At 39.9% G+C, this 26,369-nt stretch overlaps 1 protein-coding gene across 1 annotated transcript in view; it reads left to right on the forward strand.

The window, feature by feature from the left end:
• The window catches only part of Clcn4 (chloride voltage-gated channel 4), a 71,197-nt gene extending 52,387 nt beyond the window's left edge, over positions 1-18,810 (forward strand). The window contains exons 12-13 of the mRNA XM_052171565.1: positions 6,409-6,625; positions 16,796-18,810. Of these exons, the coding sequence (XP_052027525.1) occupies positions 6,409-6,625; positions 16,796-16,886 (308 nt within the window). The 3' untranslated portion in view covers positions 16,887-18,810. The remainder of the gene's footprint in view (positions 1-6,408; positions 6,626-16,795) is intronic.
• Positions 18,811-26,369: the final 7,559 nt, after the last annotated feature.

Raw genomic sequence — 26,369 nt, forward strand, 5'->3', positions numbered from 1 at the left:
AAAGAGAGGCTATCTAAGGAAGCCAATCTATGGATCTGTTTTTGCCAGGGATGGCAGCAGTGGTAGGAAAGCAAGAGGTAGACCTGGGTAAAAGTTGTAGAGAGAGCTCCAGGCAAAGAGAAATAATGTGACTCAGAGGACCAAAGTCCTGTAGATCTCAGGACGTAGTAGGTACAAGTGCCATTGTAGCTCATCTTCCCATGCATGGCAAACATCAGGCCCTGCTCATCAGCAGTTCTGCACCATGATCTGTGAAATACTCCTATATCATATGGGAGACAAGCCTCTGGAACAAATTTTATGTCCATAGGACAGTGTTATGTTCCATCACGTCTTCCAGATTGTTCCTGCAGTATATAACTGTGAGACCTTCTTCCTCCTGCATGACTGTTGATTACCTCACTGCTAACACATCTTCACCAGGCTGCTGTTTATTCTCTGGTCCTTTGTTCTTATTTCCCAGGCACTTCCTTTTCTATTTTAAAAACTCCTTTCCCATATTAAATATCTTAAAATACATTTAAGATATCTTCCTCTAAAGCTTTGCAAATGTTAGTGTAGATAAGCACTGCCTTCTACCTTTAATGGTTGGCTCACACTGAAAACCAAATTTCAGCTCACATGTTATGGTACCATGGCAAATTCTTGTGTGAACACTCAGAGATGTTTCTCTTCATATAGGTCCTATCTTGGAATAGGGAGGTACCTTGAGGGGTAAATATTGCCTTACAAATAATGAGATCATTAAAAAAATGTTTAAATGGGGTTGGGTTTGTTTTATAATAATGGAATCAGCAGCCTTTAAAATGCCTTCAGTCCCCCAAAATCTTTTACACAAAGGTTTAGTTTAGAAGTTGCGGTAATAAATGTCACAGAATCCATTACCTATTGTGCTGCTCCAGGCACACCTGCTTAGAGACAGCTTACTAATTTTCCTTAAATCTATTACTGTAATCAAGTGGGAAGTGGTAATTGGCATCAACTCATTGGAGAAGAAACTGAAGCAATGTAAGTGCGCACCCTCTCAGAAGCTATGTTTGGAATATCTGAAGAGGCACCATGCAGTGTAAATCATATTTCTGTGCTTCTGGTTAGGTCCATCATAGTATAGAAGCTGCAGAAATGGTGAGGGTGTTTTGTTCCAAGGAATCAGATAAGAGCTGTTTCCTAAGCCATGGAAACAGCAAGATCACCACTTTCTGGTGGTGAGATTTAAGACCTATATTTGAAGAATTACATGTTCTTGCAGGAATATTGAAATTTGGAAAAGTCTTTCATGCCAAATGCACTTATTTTAAAATATTTTTTATTCAATATATTTTTATTTACATTTCAAATGATTTCCCCTTTTCTGGCTCCCCACTCCCCGAAAGTCCCATAAGCCCCCTTTCCTCCCCCTGTTCTCCCACCCACCCCTTTCCACTTCGCTGTTCTGGTTTTGCCCTATATTGCTACACTGAGTCTTTCCAGAACCAGGCCACTCCTCCATTCTTCTTGTACATCATTTGATGTGTGGATTATGTTTTGGGTATTCCAGTTTTCTAGGTTAATAACCACTTATAAGTGAGTGCATACCATGATTCATCTTTTGAGTCTGGGTTACCTCACTTAGTATGATGTTCTCCAGCTCCATCCATTTGTCTAAGAATTTCATAAATTCATTGTTTCTAACGGCTGAATAGTACTCCATTGTGTATATATACCACATTTTTTGCATCCATTCTTCTGTTGAGGGATACCTGGGTTCTTTCCAGGTTCTGGCTATTATAAATAGGGCTGCTATGAACATAGTGGAGCATATATCCTTATTACATGCTGGGGAATCCTCTGGGTATATGCACAGGAGTGGTATAGCAGGATCTCTGGAAGTGAGGTGCCCAGTTTTCGGAGGAACTGCCAGACTCATTTCCAGAGTGGTTGTACCAATTTGCAACCCCACCAGCAGTGGAGGAGTGTTCCTCTTTCTCCACATCCTCGCCAACACCTGCTGTCTCCTGAGTTTTTAATCTTAGCCATTCTGACTGGTGTAAGGTGAAATCTCAGGGTTGTTTTGACTTGCATTTCCTTAATGACTAATGAAGTTGAACATTTTTTAAGATGCTTCTCAGCCATCTGAAGTTCTTCGGGTGAAAATTCTTTGTTTAGCTCTGTACCCCATTTTTAATAGGGTTATTTGGCTTTCTGGGGTCTAACTTCTTGAATTCTTTGTATATATTGGATATTAGCCCTCTATCTGATGTAGGGTTGGTGAAAATCTTTTCCCAATTTGTTGGTCGATTTCCCCTTTGATTTCCCCTTTTCTGGCTCCCCACTCCCCGAAAGTCCCATAAGCCCCCTTTCCTCCCCCTGTTCTCCCATCCACCCCTTTCCACTTCCCTGTTCTGGTTTTGCCCTATATTGCTACACTGAGTCTTTCCAGAACCAGGCCACCACCTTTTGATGGTGTCCTTTGCCTTACAGAAACTTTGTAATTTTATGAAGTCATGGTATGCACTCACTAATAAGTGGTTATTAACCTAGAAAACTGGAATACCCAAATGCACTTTTAAGGGCGACTGCAAGGAACGTTTAAGAAAGTTGTCATGAGGAAAGAATGAGATATGAGAAAAATAAGGATTTGCTTTCATTTTACGATTTGTTCTTTTCTTCTAAAACTTAAAAATAAATTTGTTAACTTAACAAAGTAATGGATTTCATAATTGTGTTTTCACACATATGTGTTATTATGTTTTGTCATTCCTAATCCATTTTTGGAAGACCAGAGAACAGTCCTGCCCTTTATATTAGAGGGTGATGGTTAGCGCCACCTTGTGGGAATCGGAGTTATTAGTCATTGAGACTCTGCGACCCTTGTTCACATTCCTAGCAAGGGGAGTTTTCTCTCATTACTCTTTGCAAATATGAAGATTCTTCTGTACTCAGCAGGGCTCAGGCTCTTCAAGTCCTGGCTTCTGCAATTAAGCAAGTACAGGTTCCAAGAGGACTCAGTGGGAAGCCACAGAGATGATTAAAGGAATGGAAAGTTAAAGAGTTATGGAGAATTGTTAAGGGAACTCTCATTGTTGTTTTTTTCATCTAGTGGATGACTTAATAATGATTCTCCAGCAGATGGAAGATGCTTGCTTGCATAAAGAGATCCACATTCAGGACAGAATGAGAAGATAGGTATCAGATCTGCCAGACAGGCTCTGTAAGTGTAGAGGTTTCTGTCTGGAAGCACTCTTAATTATTGGAGTGGGTCACGTGGAATAGTGCTGTTAATTACTTTCCTCTAAGTGTTAAAATATATGGTGTATGGTGAGATTTCTTCATGCTTTGGTAGGTAGTATCTTATAAAATAATCTTTTACTTCTACGTAGTGCTTAAGACATGTCATATCACTACTTAGCATGAGAGTGGTTGCTTCCAATTTTCCATTTTAGCCTTTCTTGTTAATTGTGTGTGTGTGTTTTTTTAAATGGAAGCATTCTCAACCAACTGGATAATAGAGCATAGCTTCCCTGGAAACAATTACTCTAAAGTAAAGGCTAGTAGATTTACTGCCACTGGCATTTGGACTTGTTTGGGGATGTCCTGCACTCTGTAGGGTGTTGAGCAGCATCCTTGTTCTCTCTTCACTAGAATCCAGTGGCCCTCCTTTTCTATTTTGTGACAATGAAAAGGTCACCTATACATTACTAAATTCCCCTGAGAATGGGGCCAAATTGTTCCCAGTTAAGAATCATTGTTCCGAAGCCACACAGGCTTATTAGATGTTTGATTACTTCTAATTTAAACTTTTTTCTTCATCTATCACATATGTGAAATGCGTGTCACCAACACCATATTAATTACCCTCTTTACATCTGACATTATTACTACTAGAAGGTGGATATGAAGTTAAACAGCCTTAGCAGGTGCTCATAAAATATAAAATATACATCATTTTCAAAGGAGCTGTGTCTACCAGAACTAGTTCTAGTACAATATTGTGATGAAGCCTTCTACATTAAAACATTGAAAGATACATTTAAGTGCTTGACCTCTCAAACATCTAAAAATGAAGTTATTTTAGTACTTTTTAAAAGTAAAAGTAGTACATGATCCTAAGTTATTGAAAAAATATGGAAAAAAATTGAAAGATACCCGCATCCTCACCACTGTTAAATGAAGGCCATCATAGTTAACATTCAGTGAATTTTCTCCCTTTTATGTCTTAAAAACTATGTTTGGGGGTTCAAGATATGGCTCAGAAGCATAGGTATAGCACCTCCTTCTCTAAAGTTTGAAACCTTAATATAAATCTTTATAATTTAGTTTCAAAGTAACCTAGGAGAGTCGTTCTGAAAGAATCAGTCACTGTCACCCAGCATAATAAGAAACAGAACTAGGATTCACATGTGATTTCAGCTACATTTTACAATCCTTGCCTGGTGGCAGATAGCTCTTGGGCATTCTTTTCTAATGCCTCCTACATGAAATAGGCTGTATTCGACATGGCAGACAGCTAGATACACTGACATTTAGTAGATCTTATCCACCCTCGCATACACACATGCATATGACAACAATGTTTTGTGTTGGGGCTAAAGAAACGGCTTAGCAACTAAGAGCATTTGCTGCTCTTCCAGAAGATCCAAGTTCTGTTCCCATCACCCATGTCAGGTGGCTCACAGCATTCTGTAACTCCAGTTCTAGGATATCCCATGCCCCTTTCTAGCCTTCATAAGCACACACACACACACACACACACACACACACACACACACGTACACATAAATTCACAATCGAAATGAAAACAAATCTTTAACAAAATGTTTTGTGCCTATGGCATTCTTAGACATGGTCTTGGCTCAAGGGATACACTGGTAAGCAAAACATCATTGAGTTTGTGGCTGTTATTATCAGGGTTTCAAACAGTATCAGGAGATTGTGAGGAAACATGGTGTTTTCTGTTTATTTTACCAACTGGGCTGGTTGCTTGACAAACACATGTGATCAGTTCATGATTAGTGTTTGTGGTTTGATCCAATCCTGATGTTCAATCTGAGTGTTGAAGTGGATGGAAATCATGTTATATGGGATTTTAAGAGACTAATTTGGCTTGTGGAATTGAGCAAATAAGTATGTACTGAATATGGGCTCTGTGTCTGAGAGCTTTAAGACAGAAACCTTTTGGATTAGGAGACAAGAGCACAGTGTGTAGCCAGTAGTGTGGATTGTACAGGATCTGCACTTGAAAACATGCTGTATGTCAGTGTTATTGGGTATTTGTGGCTGAATCACATCCCATTTGATTTAGCTAGATTCAGCCTGACCCATATAATGTGCAGGCATTTGCCCAGCAGGCCCACCTTTCCTCTTTACAACAGAGCCCTGCTTTCAGACTCAGCCTGACCTGGATGATGCCAGTATTCCATTAGAGTACACTATTGCACTAAATAGACTTAGAGGAATCAGTAGGAATTTTATTTTTGAAGGAACAATATAGGTGAATAGTAGTCGTGTTTGAGAAGGTTAAGAACTCTACTATAGGAACTGGCATTCATTTTTAAAGGAGGCCCTGATATACATTTTCCCTAACCTTTTCCCATGAACTAAAAGGAAGATTAAAATTCCAACAGAAGGAAAATGGCCTTGGAGAAATATCTTGAGACCGATGGATTTATTTCATGTGTGACTTAAAATAGCTTAGGTTTCTAGCACTACATTAAGCTGTAACTCTAATGAATTCCGGTTACCCTACTTTTCTTCAGGATCATATGGCCTTGCCTACAGACAGAAATGAAGTAATTGCTACCATAACAGTTTTACTATCTTTCTTTGTGAAATCTATGAAATGGCACATCTTAAAGAGATGAGAATCAAGAGGTGGAGGGATGCAGCTTTTCTAGGGTTGTTTCTTTGGTCCCAAGGGTCATATTTGGGATTGAGCTGCATTTCTGGGCTGTGAGCCTAGGCAAGTCTTATTGGATTCTCATTCCTTTAGGATTCATAATGCTGTTTAGGCCATTTGTAAGCTCGTTTGTAAAAAAACATTGTGCTAAGGTTACAGGGAAGTGAAATGAGGTTTCTTGTTCACACAAAGTTCAGCCCATGGTGAGATGGTATAAAAGTGAGGATGGAGAGCCTTTGGTTATTTGGGGTGCTCTGGAGTCTAGAGGAAAATGGGATATCTGTATAGGGCCATGTTGGGGGCCCATCTTGCAAGATGTTGGCAGTGAACTCTCTGGTCACAGCAGGGGCTCTCACATCATGTGAGAGGCATGCCAGATTCACAGATGTTTGGCTAAAGTACTTGTTATGACTGTGCCTTTTGCCCTCTGAACTACTTTTTGAGATTCTGAGATACTGTATGTGGGCGGATGGGGGTAGTGAAGTACAGGGTTTTGGTATGTGGCTTATCGTTTTTTCTCACTCTTCTTCTAGAAAATGCCAGACAGAGACAAGAGGGCATCGTGAGCAATTCCATCATGTACTTCACAGAGGAACCCCCTGAGCTGCCTGCCAACAGCCCACATCCACTGAAGCTGAGGCGCATTCTGAACCTGAGCCCTTTCACTGTCACAGACCACACCCCGATGGAGACAGTGGTGGACATTTTCCGGAAACTGGGGCTCCGACAATGCCTAGTGACACGGAGTGGGTGAGTATCTAGATAAGGGAAGAGAGAATGTGTAGTGTGGCCAGCTTTAATGTGTCTGCCCTTAAGGAAGCCATGGTCCATTGTGGTGGACTAGTCTTGGACAGATGCTACCGCTAAACTGAGTTGGATGTATTGAGAAAGAAATGTACGAGAAGCTTGGGTACTTTGAGCAGAGGTAGGGGCCAGTAGCCTTGGAAGAGGGAGAGAAACTTCTAGGCTAGACTATAGCCTGGGTTCAGTCTAAAGGTTGAATCAAAGGGAGTAGTTAAAGAACACCTTGTTTCTTCTGCCATGTGACGCTTGGCTTAGGGAGAAGGTGCAGTTAGTTCTGCTATTCCATGACATAAATGCCACTCAAAGTTATGGTAGCATGCCAAAAAAAGCAGCCAAAAGAAGTTATGGAGAAAATAGACTTGGGAGCACAATACTCAAAACCCTCACCAATGATACATCATTTATAAAGGATGGGAAAGTAAAACGCACAATAAGTTTGTACAGTTTTCACTGGCTGAATCATTGGGAAATACACAAATATGGCAATGAATGATTTATTTTCCCTTGGAAAAAAAAAACTGATACTGGCTATAAGGTGGACATCTGAAGAGCTGTTGCTCTAGAATTACTCTGAAGGAGTAAAGGGAGAAAAAGGGAATCTGGAAGGGTGTGGCTCCTAACTCTTACATGAAGACAGCAGGTAGGTGGATGACTAGTGTGTGTGTGTGTGTGTGTGTGTGTGTGTGTGTGTTGGGTTTTGCTGGGAACAACTTTTCTTTGCTCACCTACTTTATCGTAGATGTTATTACCTCAACGTAGATGCCACATCTGTTATTCTCAGACAATTGCCTAATACATCAGTGTAGATATTTTTATTGTTTTTTTTTGTTGTTCTTTTCGAGACAGGGTTTCTCTGTGTAGCCCTGGCTGTCCTGGAACTCACTCTGTAGATCAGGCTGGCCTCGAACTCAGAAATCTGCCTGCCTCTGCCTCCCAAGTGCTGGCATTAAAGGCATGCACCACCACCACCAGGCCAGTGTATTTTTTTTTTTTAAATAACACCTTTTTATACAAATGGTATACTGAGGAATTTGATAGCCTAATGGCATTATCTATGAAACTTTTGCTTTGTGTTGCCACAGGCCAGGAAATCAGCAACACAAATATCAAATGGCTATGATAATACCTGGGTTGCTGTGATAAGGCCATTATTCATGCTCAGGTATGGCCCGCGTTCTGTATCCTCAAAAAATTGAAAAGAGAATGGTGCTAGAAGCCATAGTCCTCTATCTGCTGTAGTACCTAGGCTGGAGATAAGAGCTGTTGCGTAGCTTTTGATATCCCACATACCAAAAAAAGCATCCAAAAGAAGTTATGGAGAAAATAGACTTAGGTGCATAATACTCAAAACCTTCATCAATGATACACCATTTAAAAAGGATGGAGACCTAAGACACATAATAAGTTTGTATAGTTTTAACTGGCTGAATCATTGGGAAATATACAAATATGGCAAGGAATAGTTTATTTTCCCTTGGAAAAAACTGATATTAGCTGTAAGGTGGACATCTGAAGAGCTGTTGCTCTAGAATTATTGTGAAGGAGTAAAGGGAGAAAACCTCTGTAGAATCCAGCATTTGAACTGTCTTAACACTGTCTACTGTTCTAGAGTGAACCTACTATAGTATCTAGTAGTCCTCAACAAGCATGTTTTTATTCTGTTGGATCTGGGGACAATTTATGTCACGAGATGAGGAAGTGGTGGTATAGTTGCAGATGGGGGATGATGGTGCTGCTAAAAATTGTACACTGTACAACACATTTCCTGCAACAAACCCACACATTTTGCTTAAAAATGTCACACTAGTGTCATAGTAGAAGGACCCTGGGTTGACTATTGTTTCTAAGTGAGGAATCTTACTCATTTGGCTTCCTTCCTGCTCATCTTTTACCTGTACAACTCCTAATTAGTGGGACAGGTTTCTCCTTCATTCTAACTGAGGCTATAGATCACACCTGCCCAGGAAATTTTGAGATACTCTCTACTTTCTCACTCTTGAAGATACATCTGAATGCCCTCAGTAGTGGATAAACCCCCAGGTGAAACCCATTTTATGTTTCTAACTCAAGAACTTCTGGTCCCTGAGGTCTTGGGTAAGGTCTGAGAAAGTGAGATTTTTAACAAGGTCCTGGGGATCGCAGTCTGAGAAACAGTGAAATGAATATCTGCACTTGGGTTTTCAGCATGGGATAAATACCAATGATTGCCCAGGCCATCTCAAGTGTATTGCAGTTTCTCCTTTCCTCTAAAATAGTCTGATGTCAGTTATCATTGGAATTTCCAGTTCAGTCAGGAAATTCTGCCCCCAATGCCCACTTACACCTCATGGAGCCCCATGAGGTTTTCCTGTGAAGATCTGGGTGCTGAAATTGGCTCCGAATGTTCTAAGAGAAAACAACTCTCCCTCGTTCCCTGGCTCTACATGTTTTAAACAAATACAGATGCTGATACGTTAGTGCTGGCAAGGGATTCTTGTTTGTGGGGCCTTTCATCTTCTCCTTGGGCTTTCAGCCAGGGCTGGCCCGGCTCAAGCCTGCTCATGGTTTTGATGCATTCCATTGCCATGTGCCTTCCCTGCTCTAGTGGGTGAGAGTCTGAGCCTGTCCCTTGACCTGATCGTCCGCAATCTATTTCTAGGTCCAGGACCCAGAGCATACATTAAAAAACAAACAAACAAACAAACAAAAAACCAAAACAGTAGGAGCCAGAGGTGCTTTGTACCCAGAGTGCTAGAATCTAAGAAGCCTTCAGGTACTAATATCAAATATAGATAAATTTTCCATCAGACATTTTAGAAAGGTAAAACAAATATAGGTGATTGTATCAGATTTCCCTTATCTTTGTTAGTAGCCCCAATAGGTGTCTGAGCAGCACAGCTGTCTCAGAATACCCCAACTGCTTTGGTCTACATTTTAGGTCCTTTGTCATATATCTGTCCATTTGTAATTCACTGGATTTTCGTGGAGTGCTACCCAAAGATGCTGGGAGTTCAGACACTCCATCTAAATCAAATAGGACATTTACTGCCACTAATGAAGCCTGCTGGGTTTAGATTTGCCTCCTTCTGGGTTGATGTGTTGTAGATCAGGTCATGATTTATGCTCAAACACAAGGCGGATCTAGAACTAACATTTCCTCAGTGCTGCTGGAACCAATCTAACTTGCAGACTTTATGAAGAGGTTTTCAGAACTATAAATACCTTATTTAAGTTGTTATTTGCTGTTGTTGTTGATGATGATGGTAGATGGACTGATCTCACAAAAATGCTCAGGCTGATCCCAAGTTTCTGCGCTCAAGTGATCCAAATGCCTCAGCCTCCCATGAACTGAGACTACAGGTCCGTTTTACCAATCACAAGTATATTAGACTCTGTCTTTAGGTTAAAGATAATAAAACATGGCCCAGACTATGTATAGACACATAAAAGGTGTGTGTGTGTACTTCTATCACTTTGCAAATGATAGTGGCCTTATTTTACAAAGAAATATTAGAACAGTTAGTGTCCTTACTGAGCATCCATTTTGGTTGAGAACTGGAGAAGGCTCAAAAAGCGTTTTGAAATAGAAGCCTGTGCTCCATCACTTATGTGCACAAGGCCCTGGATTCCATGCCCAACACCAACACCAAAATATATAAAGTGTGAAAAATAAAAACCTGCTGGGCTTAGTGCCTCCAGACTGAAATCCCATGTACTCAGGAGGCTAAAGCGGGACAATGGCAAGTTCAAGGCTGCCTCTTCTGCAAAGTGAGTTCAAGATCACCTTGGGTAATTTAGTGAGACCCTATCTCAAAAGAAAAAAAAATAAACTTTAGAGGGTTGGGGACATGACTCTGGCCGAATGCTTACCTTGTATATGTGAGGCATGCAGTTTTCACCACAACACACAAGAATATGGATACAATCCAATTTAAATGGCATCACCCAAGGCAGGTGGTCCAGATGTAGTCATCATGATCTCTGTTTTTCAAGTGAAAAATACAGAATATGAGCGAGCTGGTTAAGTTGAAGCAATGTTTATGTATTGAGGATGGTCAACTCTGGGTCCCTTAGCACCATCGAGATCACCTATGGATGCTCTGTCCCTGTGAACTGATCTGCTCAGATTTAGTTCTCAATCATAGGTTACTTGGTCGCATATTTTAACTAGATGCTATTAATTTCGTATTTTTTTTTAATTTTGAAAGAACTCCAAATTCTTAGCACTTTCCTTTTCACTTCCATCTACTGGTCCCTGACAGCAAAATTCTTTCACCTGTCTTTTATTTCCATCACAATGTTTTAGCATCTGAATGGCGAGATGGACTTTGTATAAGTCCATGTGGCCCTGTATTTTATTTGATTCTTTTTCATTTTATAGCTGCTATTATTATCATTATCATCATTATTGTATGTGATTATTATTACTAGAGTATGTGGATATGTGTGTGATATGTTTGTGAGAGCATGTGAGTTTGGGCACAGGTGTGGAGGCCAGAGGACGATTTTTGACAGTTGTTTCTCTTCTTCCATCTTGTTAGAGGCAGAGTCTCTCCTGTTTCTTTCCTACTGTATACTACAGACTACCTTCTTTATAAGCATCCAAGTGATTCTTATCTCCCTTTCATCTTGCTGTACCGATGCTGGGATTATAGATGCATGCTACGGCTTCTGATTTTTTTCCACTTGGGTTCAAGAAATCAAATCCCGATCTCCGCCTTGCACAGCAAGCACTTTTATTTGCTAAGTCATTTTGCTGGCCTCTGTAAAGCATTATTGAGATAATTGCATAACCTGCAATCCATCCATTTAAAATGTAGTTCTACTGGAATTAGGTAGTCCTAATAGAAAAAAAAGGGGGGGTTGCATCCATCATCATCATCAAAGTGAAAACCTTTCCATTACTTTAGTTGTCTGTCACCTCTTGTACTAGTCTTAGGAAATCATACTACTCTTATCTTTGTGGATATGTCATATTGAGGTTATCGATATACTGTGTGCTCTTCCTGGATTGGCTTCTACCACTTGGTATAGTATTTTATTTTTAACGTTTTTTAAATTTAAGATTTATGTAATGTATATGAATGTTCTATCTGCATGTACACCTTCATGCCAGAGAGGGCATCAGAACTTATCATAGATAGTTATGAGCCACCATGTGGTTGTTGGGGATTGAACTCAGAACCTCTGGAAGAGCAGACTGCTCTTAACTGCTGAGTCATCTCTCCAGCCCCTTAGTTTAGCATTTTCAAAATTCATTTATGTTGAGGCTTGCCTCAGTAGCAAATGCTGTTTGTGACGGAATACTAATCCACACGTTGTCTATTCATTCTTCTATTGATAGACATTTTAGCAGTTTCCAGTTGTGGCTATTGTGGAGAAGATTAGTGTATAAGTTGTGAAGCAGGCATGTTTTCAATTTTCTTGACTAGGTAACTAGGATTGGAATTACTTAATCATGTGGTCACTGATTTAATTCATTTAGTTTCCCCCCTCCCCACGTCTCTTTCAGTCTGGGCAATGGTTCTCAATTCTGAGGAAGTTTTGTTTGTCATAGTTGTCGTTGGGGGGGGGGCGGGTTGCGACAAGTAGCATTTAGAATCTGGGTAATGTCCATGACACGTCACTGCCAACAAAGAAAGACCCAGTTGCTACTAGAATCAAAGTGGAGAAGTCATGAGTAAAGCCTTTATGTGGTCCAGAAAAGCAGATGTAGGAGGGATACTCATTGAACATTCTCAGTTAGCTTCAGATGGTGACTTCTCCTTGCATCATATCGCTTTGCTAGGTCTGTACCCTTGAAGTTATTATCAGCAAAATGAGAACAAACTATCTAATCCCAAGCAGAGAACTGTCTCTTATTTTTTAAACCTGGGGTGTTCAAGCCTTTGACATGGCTCAGGCCTCTGGGCTATTGTTCTTAGCAGCCACATATGACTATGAAGACCCAAGGGTAAGATTGAAGACTCAGTGATGGTTTTATGGAAGCATGGTGATTCACCAAATACTGGGTAATAGTGTCACTGAGAAAATCATTGGATGAACACGGGGGCCTTTATTGTGGCTGTTGACCCCCAATCAGCTAAGACAAATTCAATTGGAAAAGAGGATTTTCAGGAGTCACTAGTTGAACCCAGGCACATTCCTATGGGAGAAACCTAGAGTGTCTCACTTCCCTTTTTGGTGGTCACACTTGCGGATGGGTTCCTGGAAGAAGCTAGCATTGCCTTTCAAGAACAGTGACAATGTTTGGTTCCTTCCAGTTGTTTGAGAATTAAACGGATATAATGGAGAAAACACTAAGTTCACTTAATTTAGGTCTAAACATTGCACAAGCTTTAGAATTTCACATGATGTGGAAAGGGAAGCATTTATCACACATGCCCAATACAGATAGTTGAAATCCTGGTAAAGACTAAATTGGCTCCCTCTAAATTCCTATGGTGAAGCCCCAACACTCATGTTATGGCTATTGGTGGTAGGGGATGCACTGAGCCATAAAGTTAAATGAGGTTATTTGGGTAGATCCTTAACCCAGCAGGACTAATGTACTTGAAAATGAGGAAGAACCCAAAACGTATGTATACAGAGGAGAGACCATATGTAGACACAGCAGGAACACAGTAGCGCCCATCTATCTGTCCTCCTAGGAGAGATTAGCCTTAGGGAAACTGGCCTTGCTCACACCTTGATCTTACACTTTAATTCAGTCTGTGGCATTTTGTTACAGCAGTACAGGCTGAGTGATGCCAAGATAGCAACTCAGCTTGGCAGATTGGGTAGAGCACCATTTTTGTTCCATGAAACAGCTTCAGTTCAATTTTACTGAATTTTATGTCATTGAAAACGTATTTTACTGAGTATGGTGGCATATGCTTGGTGATCCCAATACACAGAAACTTGAGACAGGAGGGTTGCATACACACACATACACACACACACACATACACACACACACACACACACACACATATACACACACACACACACACAGCCAAAATTAAAGAGCACCAAGCAGCTTGCCTTATAGTCACAGTTCCTGGCTCTATCCATATTCAAGCATCCACACTCTCCAGTTGTTATCTAGAATGCTTTTATAGGGCACTGTGTCTGCTTTCCTCCCTCTTGAAGATGTTCTTGTGATACAAAGGGGAGTATTTACAAAGGGAGACCAGTATTTACTCACTCTCTTAATGTGACAGATGAGGAAACTAACATCAGAAAGTTATCACATTTCCTAGATTGCTTAAGGCCCAGTGTGGTCAGAAATAGCTTAATGTATTCACTATCTGTAGCCAACATGGCTACCCTTGAACACATGCAGCTTTCTTCATGTTAACTCCTGGGTAGTAGTACAACATGAGTTGACTTCATTAAGCTTCAGTTAAATGGCAACATGCTTTCTTACTTGTTGTTTGTCATCACTTTCCACAGGCCCATCATTTTTATTGCTCTATAATTCTGAGGAGAGACTGCTGTGGCTTGCTTCCAGAACACCCTCCCCAGCCCCCCCTTTTTTTCCAGTGTGATGGATATGGAATGAACAATTATTTTTCTGCTTACCAGGGGTTGGATTTTGTTTTTAAAGAAATTTTCACATCCTGTTTGTAGAAAAATTCACTTCACCAAGGGAACACGATTTGGTCCCACAGACTGTTAAATGCCTAAGACTAAGTTGGTGTGAATGTTCATAGGGGTACAGTATCATCAGAGGAGCCCTATTTATATTCCAGTCTCTGTAAACAATGCTCCCTTGGTTTGTACAGTTCAGATAACCCTATAAGTACAACTCTGGGAACTGTGTCACTGATGCAGTAGGTAAAATGTTTGCTGTGAAATTGTGAGTTTTTATCTCCAACACTGTTGTAAAGCTGTTTGTGGTATTGCATGTCTGCAACCTCAGCACTAGGAGGTACATGAAAACAGGAATGTCCCTGAAGCTCACTGGCTCCAGTTCAGTCAAGCTGAATCAATGAGTTCTAGGCTTAATGAAAGGCTGTGTAAAAAAAAAAAAAAAAGGTGCTTAACATTGCAGGCAGGCTCATAATTTGACCTCTGACATTGACACACATGTACACAAACAAGTACACACACCACACATATACATTTGCATGAACACACACAGAAAGAGAGAGATATAGGTGACATACAGACATATAGACATATACTCTAAAAACTGACACTCTATATAAGTTGAAAGCCTCTACTTACTTTGTAAATAAGTAGTAAGCCTCTACTTATTTTGTGCTAGTTAGTATTAATGGGAATGTACTACCATGTCTGGATCCCATTTTTTTTTAAATTTTTTTTATTCAATATAATTTATTTACATTTCAAATGATTTCCCCTTTTTCTAGCCCCCCACTCCCCAAAAGTCCCGTAAGCCCCCTTCTCTTCCCCTGTCCTCCCACCCACCCATTCCCACTTCCCCGTTCTGGTTTTGCCGAATACTGCTACACTGAGTCTTTCCAGAACCAGGGGCCACTCCTCCTTTCTTCTTGTACCTCATTTGATGTGTGGATTATGTTTTGGGTATTCCAGTTTTCTAGGTTAATATCCACTTATTAGTGAGTGCATACCATGATTCACCTTTTGAGTCTGGGTTACCTCACTTAGTATGATGTTCTCTAGCTCCATCCATTTGCCTAAGAATTTCATGAATTCATTGTTTCTAATGGCTGAATAGTACTCCATTGTGTAGATATACCACATTCTTTTTTCATTTTTTTATTCGATATATTTTTTATTTACATTTCAAATGATTTCCCCTTTCCTAGCCCCCCCACTCCCAGAAAGTCCCGTAAGCCCCCTTCTCTCCCCCTGTCCTCCCACCCACCCCTTCCCACTTCCCCATTCTGGTTTTGCTGAATACTGCTTCACTGAGTCTTTCCAGAACAAGGGGCCTCTCTTCCTTTCTTCTTGTACCTCATTTGATGTGTAGATTATGTTTTGGGTATTCCAGGTTTCTAGGTTAATATCCACTTATTAGTGAGTGTATACCATGATTCACCTTTTGAGTCTGGGTTACCTCACTTAGTATGATGTTCTCTAGCTCCATCCATTTGCCTAAGAATTTCATGAATTCATTGTTTCTAATGGCTGAATAGTACTCCATTGTGTAGATATACCACATTTTTTGCATCCACTCTTCTGTTGAGGGATACCTGGGTTCTTTCCAGCATCTGGCAATTATAAATAGGGCTGCTATGAACATAGTAGAGCATGTATCCTTATTACATGGTGGGGAATCCTCAGGGTATATGCCCAGGAGTGGTATAGCAGGATCTTCTGGAAGTGAGGTGCCCAGTTTTCAGAGGAACCGCCTGACTGATTTCCAGAGTGGTTGTACCAATTTGCAACCCCACCAGCAGTGAAGGAGTGTTCCTCTTTCCTGGATCCCATTTTTTATACTAAGAAAACCCATATACTTGGACTTTCTACAGTGTGGTCAAGTTGTGACAATAGCTTTAATGGCCCTTTATAAATTGATTACAATCTTAAAATTGAAAGCATTGTGTCAGTCACTATAGTTGCACAGCCTATATAACAAACATGCTTGCAATCTCAGTGGCCTAATGCAATAAAAGTATTTTTTATGCTAAGTATTATGATATATATGTATGATCCTAGCACTTGGGATATTGAGGCAGGAAGACCAAAAGTTTGAGTCTAACTTGAACTACAAGTTCCAAATATAGGTTATATAGGAACTCTATCTCAAAACATACAAACAAAGGAAGAAAGAAAAAGAAAGAAAGGAAGGAAGGAAGGAAGGAAGGAAGGAAGGAAGGAAGGAAGGAAGGAAGGAAGGAAGGAAGGAGTAATTTTTCTCATGTATTACATCTTATGCAAGAACGGGCTCTTCACCAGTCATTGAGGGACCCATGTCTTTGAATCTAGTGGTTATGAATCAGTCTTCTGTGCTTCAAAGGCATTCCCTGGTTCTCCTGTCTCTGGATATGAGGTGTACAGAGGGGAACAGACGAGAATTGCACAGAAGACCTAAGAGAGGTACCTGTCACATAGGCCATTGGCTGGAACTTACTCTATATTGTTTAACTATATGGGAAGCTAGGAAACTTTGCCTGTCCCTTCTGTTAGGCTAACTTTGTTTTTTCTGTTTTGTTTCCACTCCAGGAGACTTCTTGGGATCATCACAAAAAAAGATGTTTTGAGACACATGGCCCAGATGGCAAACCAGGACCCTGAATCCATCATGTTTAATTAGCAATAAGATGGAAATTATTTTGAGAAGACCAATAATTATATCATTTTTTAAGAAATAACCAGATGATACATTATGATTCTAATGAAAAAACATGCACCGAGGGCAGCAAAAAACAAAAGCTTTGTTTGAAAAGAGGGAGAAAAGAATGAAACCTTTTTTAATGGCAAAATCATAAATTAGTAGGCATTTTATAGCTTAAACTTCAAAGCTGTGTTTCTTAATAAATTTACTAACTGCTTTGGGGGTATGTGGGAGGGTGTAAATGACAAGAATTATATGAAGACATGGAACACAGAAGCACCTTCAGTCAAGGTTGATATTCATAATTTTGGAGTATACATGAAGTTTTGAGTCCAAAAGACAAAGGGCTATTCGCATGCTACTGTTAGATATTGGTTCCTAAAATTTTGCTATGATGTTACAGAATCATACTGAAGATATTGCACTTACTTAGTTGAAAGAGAAAAGAAAATTAAAGCTGGATACAGAGAAAGCTACAAGCAGGCCCTGATAAGGGGTATACTTTTGACCATCTCATTTCTTGCCTTTTTTCTCAAGCCCATTATTCTGTTTCTTTATTAGTCTGAACCAGAATCAGTAGTGCACACCATAGTGAGCTTGAAGTGAAAGACTTCTCTACAGAAGACCTTGAGATTGGTCTAAACTTTTGGACTATGAACCATGTAGTGCTATATGGACATTTCTCTTATAAAGGTGGACACATTTTTACTTCGAGGGGATACCAGCCTCATCACTGGTTTGCAACCTCAAAGCATCAACTTCACTTATTTATATGGTTACTTGTACATTTGATGTATTGATCAGTCCAGCACTTTCCATGGATTATTGCCTGTGTGCTCCTGGATTGCTGTAGTGTGTTTTTGTTTCCAAGTAGCATGTGCAATACTCAAAACCAGCTACCTAGTGTTTCTACTTAACTTTCTTCTCAGGTCTTCCAGATAGAGCCATGATGAGAGTGAAGCATATGAGTTCTCAGTGGGAACTCCTCCAAATGGATTACAAGAGAAATAGTAAATTGATTCTAAATCTGTTCCATTCTCTTCTCTGTAGGATATAAAATGTCCAGTTTTAATGCCTAAACATGTACTTTCAAACTAGCAATCACAGCACGGGACAGAGTTACATTTTATACAGCCAATTGAAGCACTGGGTCTCTTTGTGTTTGAACTTAATGCCACTTTTATTCTTTACATTCTGCACATCTGTTTTTTTCTGCAGGAAGGAATTAGTGTTTCTGGGCCATTGCACGATCTATGTAAGATTTGTGTCATTTGGCATTTCACTTCATCTTTGCTCCTCACTTTTCACTGTGTTGTCATCCTTCTTTTCAATCTTATTGTCATTGGGTGTTATTGTATCAGGTACATGTGCACTTGATTGTATGTAACAGACACTGATAGTGCGCCTAAGAAACCCATGACATTGCCCCTCCAGGACAGTCTTTACACTATTGCCAGGGTTCCAAATTCTTCTGGTATTTCATTTTCACTTTTCTTATTCTCTGTCCCTTGGCTTACTGCCTTAGTTGTAAAAATATTGCCCAGATGCCAGGTGTGATTTCTACTTACTCTCTGTGTCGGAAGAAGGAGGAAGAGGCAAGTCACGAGATGAAATATGTATACATTTCCCAGAGATGCTCAATATACAACCATTGGCTAGAATTCTGTTATATGCCCCATTCTCCTAGATGTCTGTAAGTACAGGAAGGAAAATTTTTAGCTAAACACATTACTTTCTGGATGAAATTTAGATTCTGTTAATCGAGAAAGGGGATTAGTATCTGTCATATTAAATTCCAACATCATGTCCCTACCATTGTCTTTGGTGTGTTTTTTACTCTCTGATGCTTGATAACCTGAATATTCCTCCAAACATTCTTATAACTGTTTTGCATCTTATCCAGTCTGTCATATTTGAGAGAAAACTCATTCCTAAGCTGAGTCTACTTCTCATTTCTAATAGGAATCTTAATTTTGAATACAGTCCTAGCTACAAGAGGGTGTCTGTGAATCTTCTCATTGTTGCAAGAATTATATATTCTGGAAGGCAAACATTTTAAGTCAGACCATGCTAACAACTGTGGAAAATTATAGTTTCGAGTATTTGTTTCTGTAACTAATTTACTCCTTCTGAAATAGTACTAAATAGACACATCAGTGTGAAAATATCCAGGTAATAGAGGACATTTTAAGAGTTGGTTCAAGAATGAAGTTCATTGTCTCATTCGCAGCATGGAACTATTAAGTAGTAGATCCTAATTTTAGGGTTGTTAGTGGGTTTTGCATGGAACATTTGTAAATGAAGCTGGGTCCCTGTCTTTGGTCCAGGTGCCTCCCCTCAGTGTTGCTCTGTAATGGAAAGAGAGTATTAGTCATATCCTGGCCATCTATAATCCACAAGACCTCAAATCCCGTGTGTGTGTGTGTGTGTGTGTGTGTGTGTGTGTGTGTGTGTGTGTGTGTGAAATAGCTTAAAAAGCAATGCATGGCAGTAGAAGCACAGCCAAAGGACAGCAAAACCACATAATTCCCCTTTAATCCAGCTGAGTCCTTGGAGGAAGACAAGGGGATAAGTTTACTCTGGGCCAAAGTTAACAAGGGGAAGTTGAAAGCATTGTGTCTTTCTCCTACTGCTTACCTTGTAGATGCTCAGAACTCAAGGAAATAATTTAAAGTGTGTCCTTTGCCTTACGGAAACTTTGTAGTTTTATGAGGTCCAGGACCAAACGTCAACCAACAGATTGGGAAAGGATCTTCACCAACCCTAAATTTGACAGAGGACTAATATCTAATATATACAGAGAACTCAAGAAGGTAGAACATAGAGAACCAAATAACCCCATTAAAAAGTGGGGTACCGAACTAAACAAAGATTTTTCACATGAAGAACGTCGGAGGGCTAAAAAACACCTTAAGAAATGTTCGACATCATTAATCATTAGGGAAATGCAAATCAAAACAACCCTGAGATTTCACTTCACACCAGTCAGAATGACTAAGGTCAAAAAACTCAGGAGACATCAGGTGTTGGCGAGGATGTGGAGAAAGAGGAACACTCCTCCACTGCTGGTGGGATTGCAAGATGGTGCAACGACTTTGGAAATCAGTCTGGCGGCTCCTCAGAAAACTGGGCATGGCACTTCCGGAGGACCCTGCTATACCACTCCTGGGCATATACCCAGAGGATTCCCCAGCATGTAATAAGGACACATGCTCCACTATGTTCATAGCAGCCCTATTTGTAGTAGCCAGAAGCTGGAAACAACCCAGGTGTCCCTCAACAGAGGAATGGATAAAAAAAAAAAAGTGTTATATTTACACAATGGAATACTATTCAGCCATTAGAAACAATGAATTCATGAAATTTGTAGACAAATTGATGGAGCTGGAGAACATCATACTAAGTGAGGTAACCCAGTCTCAAAAGATCAATCATGGTATGCACTCACTAATAAGTGGATAATAACCTAGAAACTTGGAATACCCAAGAAATAATCCACATATTAAATGATGTCCAAAAAGAACAGAGGAGTGGCCCCTGGTTCTGGAAAGACTCAATGCAATAGTATAGGGGAATACCAGAACAGGGAAGTGGGAAGGAGTTGATGGAGGAACAGGGGGAGGGAAGAGGGCTTATGGGACTTGCGGGGAGTGGGGACCCAGAAAATGGGAAATCATTTGAAATGTAAATAAAGAATACATCGAATAAAAATATGTATAATGAAAAAAATAATTGAAATTATTGGACTGAAATGAGTTAAACATCTTTTCATTTGCAAGTTGATCCTCTAATATGGGGTTGAGGATCAAAGCTGTGGTCAGACAGGAAGGTTAAGGTCAAGAATGGGGAGTGTGCTGTGGGAGACTGACTTCTTCCCAGGGAGCCCATCTCCTCTCAAGGATTTCCCATTGAATAAGCTCCTGGGGTGGGGGATCCCACTGCCCTGCTCTTTGTCAGTTTTATGAAAGTACCTAGTTTGGAACTCTGAGTGTATTCTCCGTATCACAATATAGAGAGCTCCCATTCACTTGGTGGTCTGATAAGAACTGGGAAATGAAGAGGAAATAAACATTTTTTTCCCAATAATGTTCCTTCCTCTTTCCAGGATCAAAATCTTCAGGCATCTGTAACATTTTTGGAGTCTTTCTGAATCCATTCTTAATACAAAAACCAAGCACAACAGATATGTACAATAGAGGTGGTGTTTTCTATTGAGACACATCACCTAGTTATTGCATTCCATGTTTGTTGCTAAGAAAATGGATTATAGAACATCAAACAATGGCTACATCCTTCCAAAAGACATGTGGATTTGTTCTCAGGGTTGTTTAGCTCATCTCCTGGGAATGCAAACGTACCTGTGGCTTTTCAGGACAGGCAAATCAGCCAGAAGTAAATCTTCAACTATTCAGTCCTCACTGTTCCCAAGAATAGTTCTCTACTCAGCACTTCCCAAAGCCCTTACGAAGAAGAATATGGAAACAGATACATTTTGAACTTAGTGAGTCACAGAAACTGGAAATTTGAAAGTGATTTGTTACATTTAGGTGAGAATGGCTTACTTCATGCTATCAACATGTTTTTATTTTTACTCGGTATGCATTATCAGATGCTGTGCTGGAGAGTGAGAAACTCACAATGGAGAACAATGGAATCCCTACATGTTTGCAATATTCTACCATTTAGATTTGGGTAATGCTTCATGTGACTCAATTTGTAAATTTTGAAACGATTTACATGAGTACAGAGCTGGTATATCTAACTTTTGAAACATTGCCTAGATCTCAGTTTGCCTGCATGGAAATACCCATTTATTTATTTGCCATACTAGGTGTGCTGGGAATAATGAACTCATGTGTGATTTTTGTGATATATATCACAGTATAAACACTGGTACCTTATTAAAAATGAAATGCTTGAACTCTATTTTTTTGAAAGAAAACAAGCACAGTTTTCAACAAACATGTTGCAAGTTGAAGAGAGGTGATTTCTAAATTTCCAAGGATAGGGAAGGATCACTTTACCCTCAGGCCATCTGTGTGTCTGCTCTGTGTTGGAGACAGGCTAAGGAGGCTAAGGAGTACAGCTTGGTTTATGGTTTTAATGCAAGTGGAAATCAGAAGGGTTTGTACTATCTTCCTCCCTACCAGTTTTTTTTTTTTTGTTGTTGTTGTTTTAAAGCTTGAAAGAAATTTGAGACAGAGAAGGAAGGACCAAAGAAAATCCAGAAGAGGTGCTAATTTAATCTTCAGAGAGGAGTAGCCTATGTCTAGGGAGGAAAAACAGTTTGGAGAAGGACATCCTCAACAGAGAAGAGACATCAGGTGAAAATGTCCTAAGATGGAAGGGGCCTAGCCTGCTTGGTTCTACCCAGGGCAAATGAATACAGATATAGTAGGACCTGGATCACAGCAGAAATGTTTAAAGACTTTCTTTTTGGAGAGAGAACACACACATTACTAGATAGTTCAGGATCTTGAAGGGCTAGGTAATGACTCAGAGTTCAAAGGAATGACATAATTTGACTTGTGCTGTTTACAAACCATTCTGGCTGTTGGACCTGGATGTCAGGAGTCTGGCTGGAATAAAGATGGGAGTGAAACTTGCTCCAGTCAAGTTCATGAATAAAGAATTGATTGCTATGGAAGAACCAAGAAGAGAAGCCTCCTGGTAAGCTGGCTATATTGACTGAGATGGGCTAGATAAGACAAGGAATTCCTTATGGAAATGTTAATGAAAAACCATTTAAGCTTTCAAGTACAAATTTCACAGAAATCTATAGGGTTAGATATAGAAACCAGGCCATTGGTGTATCAGTGACACTTAAAAAGCCATTCCTGGGAACATCTTAAGTCTAGTTATATCCTAATAGCATTCCAGTATTAGGAGTTCATGGAATTATGCAAATATGAGATGCCCACAGGACTACATTTGAATCCCAGCTCCATCCAGACCTGGCTAAATGACATTTTTAACCTTATCAAATGTCTTAGAGCAGCAGTATTCAACCTCTGGGTCATGACCCCTCTGCGGTGGTCAAAGGACACTTTCACAGGAGTAGCATATCAGATATCCTGCATATCAGATATTTACATTATAATTCATAACATTGTCAAAATTACAAACAGTAGCAAAATGTTATAAAGTAATGAAAATAATTGTATCATTGGGACTTACCAGTTAACCTGAAGAACTGTATTAAAGGATCACAGCGTTAGGGAGGCTGAGATCCACTAACTTAGAGCCTGGTTTTCCCCATGTCTTTAGATTGAGATACTATCCTTTACCCATTACCACGCTTGTAAGAATTCAATATAAGAACTACTGTAAAATCTTGGTGTATAACATAAATATGCAAATGTAGCTATTGTTTTCTTCTATAATGAACCCTTCTAATTATCTTTAATTTAGTGTTTGCAAAGGATATACACACATCATTTTGATACTAATGTATCTATTTTTACCTCTTGTTAATAGTTTTACAACAAAACAAAACAAACATCTCCTCACAAAAGACCAAAATTCACACCTCTTGAGAATTTTCAAAATTGTTTGTCGATTCCAAGTTCACAGGAGGGAAATGATAGAAAAGAAAACACTTAAAAGAAAATTTCACTTTTCTGTAGATTTATATTAGCTTTGTGAGAAAAATCCTGAGTATGAATGGATCATACACTGATTAATTTGAAATTTGGAACAAGATCTCATGATACACAAGAATGTGTATATGTTGCTTATTTTCAGAGACTGTAAAAACATAACACTCACTAGACAAAGAAGAAATACTCCCACAGAGTGTTAATGTAGAAATAAGTCTGTTAGTAGAATTCATGAAAGAACAGCCCTTGAAGGCTTTAGGTATTTCCCTTTAACATGATGTAGTTAAAAACTAAAGAGTGATAATGAACAAACAGGATTTGTCCCAAAGGTGACAACCTCTCAGTATTACTTCTGGGAACTCAGCCAGAATGGCCTCACAAATAAAAGTCTGGGTCATGCCTGGGCTTCCTGGATTTTTGTAGGTTGAGTCAGGACCAGAAACTTCATCCCTGCCTAGGGCCATGTGCAGTGCTGGCATGCCTATGCCTATGCCTGTGGCTCTTCTCAGTTCATTGGTAGTTAATTGGCTAGAAAGAAGCTTTGTAAAGGCAGATAGGGAGCTTCTATTTTTGGCAGTTCCTCAACATTACATTTCATTAAAGAAATGTTTTTTTTTTTCCCTCTCTGAATGAGCAATAACCAAAGAGCACCTTGTGGGGATTTCCAAACCCCTTTAGTCAGGGCTTGGCTCACAGGATGAAGGGAGCAACTTATATGTGATTCCAGCCTTTGTTATGGAACACATTAGTTCAAAGATTAAACAACCATCCTCAATCCAAACAGATTCTGTCAGCGAAATTGAAAACACATCCGTAAATTCTCAGCACACAGGCTGCCTGATGGGTTGGGTCCAGAGGATGCTTGCTGATAGACCATTCCTTCCTTCTGTGGGGCTCCATGTTCATTTCTAAAGCTCAAGTTCTCAGGATTTCCACCTGTTTCTAGCCAATGCAAAAGCAAAGGCAAATGGCAGCCCATTCCCTTTTTTTTTCTTTTTTTTCTTCGATATATTTTTTATTTACATTTCAAATGATTTCCCCTTTTCTAGCCCCCCACTCCCCGAAAGTCCCATAAGCCCCCTTCTCTCCCCCTGTCCTCCCACCCACCCCTTCCCACTTCCCCGTTCTGGTTTTGCCAAATACTGCTTCACTGAATCTTTCCAGAACAAGGGGCCACTCCTTCTTTCTTCTTGTACCTCATTTGATGTGTGGATTATGTTTTGGGTATTCCAATTTTCTAGGTTAATATCCATTTATTAGTGAGTGCATACCATGATTCACCTTTTGAGTCTGGGTTACCTCACTTAGTATGATGTTCTCTAGCTCCATCCATTTGCCTAAGAATTTCATGAATTCACTGTTTCTAATGGCTGAATAGTACTCCATTGTGTAGATATACCACATTTTTTGCATCCACTCTTCTGTTGAGGGATACCTGGGTTCTTTACACTTCTGGCAATTATAAATAGGGCTGCTATGAACATAGTAGAGCATGTATCCTTATTACATGTTGGGGAATCCTCTGGGTATATGCCCAGGAGTGGTATAGCAGGATCTTCTGGAAGTGAGGTGCCCAGTTTTCAGAGGAACCGCCAGACTGATTTCCAGAGTGGTTGTACAAATTTGCAACCCCACCAGCAGTGGAGGACTGTTCCTCTTTCTCCACATCCTCGCCAACACCTGCTGTCTCCTGAATTTTTAATCTTAGCCATTCTGACTGGTGTAAGGTGAAATCTCAGGGTTGTTTTGATTTGCATTTCCCTGTAAAATCAACTCAAGCAAATCAGTGGCCTTCCTATACTCAAAGGATAAGCAGGCTGAGAAAGAAATTAGGGAAATGACCCCCTTCACAATAGCTACAAACAGTATAAAGTATCTTGGGGTGACTCTTACCAAACATGTGAAAGATCTGTATGACAAGAACTTCAAGACTCTGAAGAAGGAAATGGAAGAAGACCTCAAAAAAATGGGAGAACCTCCCATGCTCATGGATCGGTAGAATCAATATAGTTAAAATGGCCATTTTGGCAAAAGCAATATACAGATTCAATGCAATACCCATCAAAATCCCAACTCAATTCTTCACAGAGTTAGAAAGAGCAATTATCAAATTCATCTGGAATAACAAAAAAACAGGATAGCTAAAACTATTCTCAGCAACAAAAGAAATTCTGGGGGAATCAGTATCCCTGACCTCAAGCAATACTACAGAGCAATAGTGTTAAAAACTGCGTGGTATTGGTACAGTGACAGGCAGGCAGATCAATGGAACAGGATTGAAGATCCAGAAATGAACCCACACACCTATGGCCACTTGATCCTCGACAAAGGGAAAAAAGATAGCCTTTTCAACAAATGGTGCTGGTTCAACTGGAGGTCAGCATGCAGAAGAATGCAAATTGATCCATCCTTGTCTCCTTGTACTAAGCTCAAATCCAAATGGATCAAGGACCTCCACATAAAGCCAGACACTCTGAAGCTAATAGAAAAGAAACTGGGGAAGACCCTTGAGGACATTGGTACAGGGAGAAAGTTTCTGAACAGAACACCAATAGCATATGCTCTAAGATCAAAAATTGACAAATGGGACCTCATAAAATTACAAAGTTTCTGTACAGCAAAGGACACCATCAAAAGGACAAATCGGCAACCAACAATTTGGAAAAGATCTTCACTAATCCTACATCAGATAGAGGGCTAATATTCAACATATATAGAGAACTCAAGAAGTTAGACTCCAGAAAACCAAACAACCCTATTAAAAAATGGGGTACAGAGTTAAACAAAGAATTCTCACCTGAAGAACTTCGGATGGCAGTGAAGCCCACTCCCTTTTGAGGAACAGATTTCCTTTCCTGCCATG

This window comes from Apodemus sylvaticus, chromosome X (assembly GCF_947179515.1).
Source record: "Apodemus sylvaticus chromosome X, mApoSyl1.1, whole genome shotgun sequence".
Taxonomy (NCBI): Eukaryota; Metazoa; Chordata; class Mammalia; order Rodentia; family Muridae; genus Apodemus; species Apodemus sylvaticus.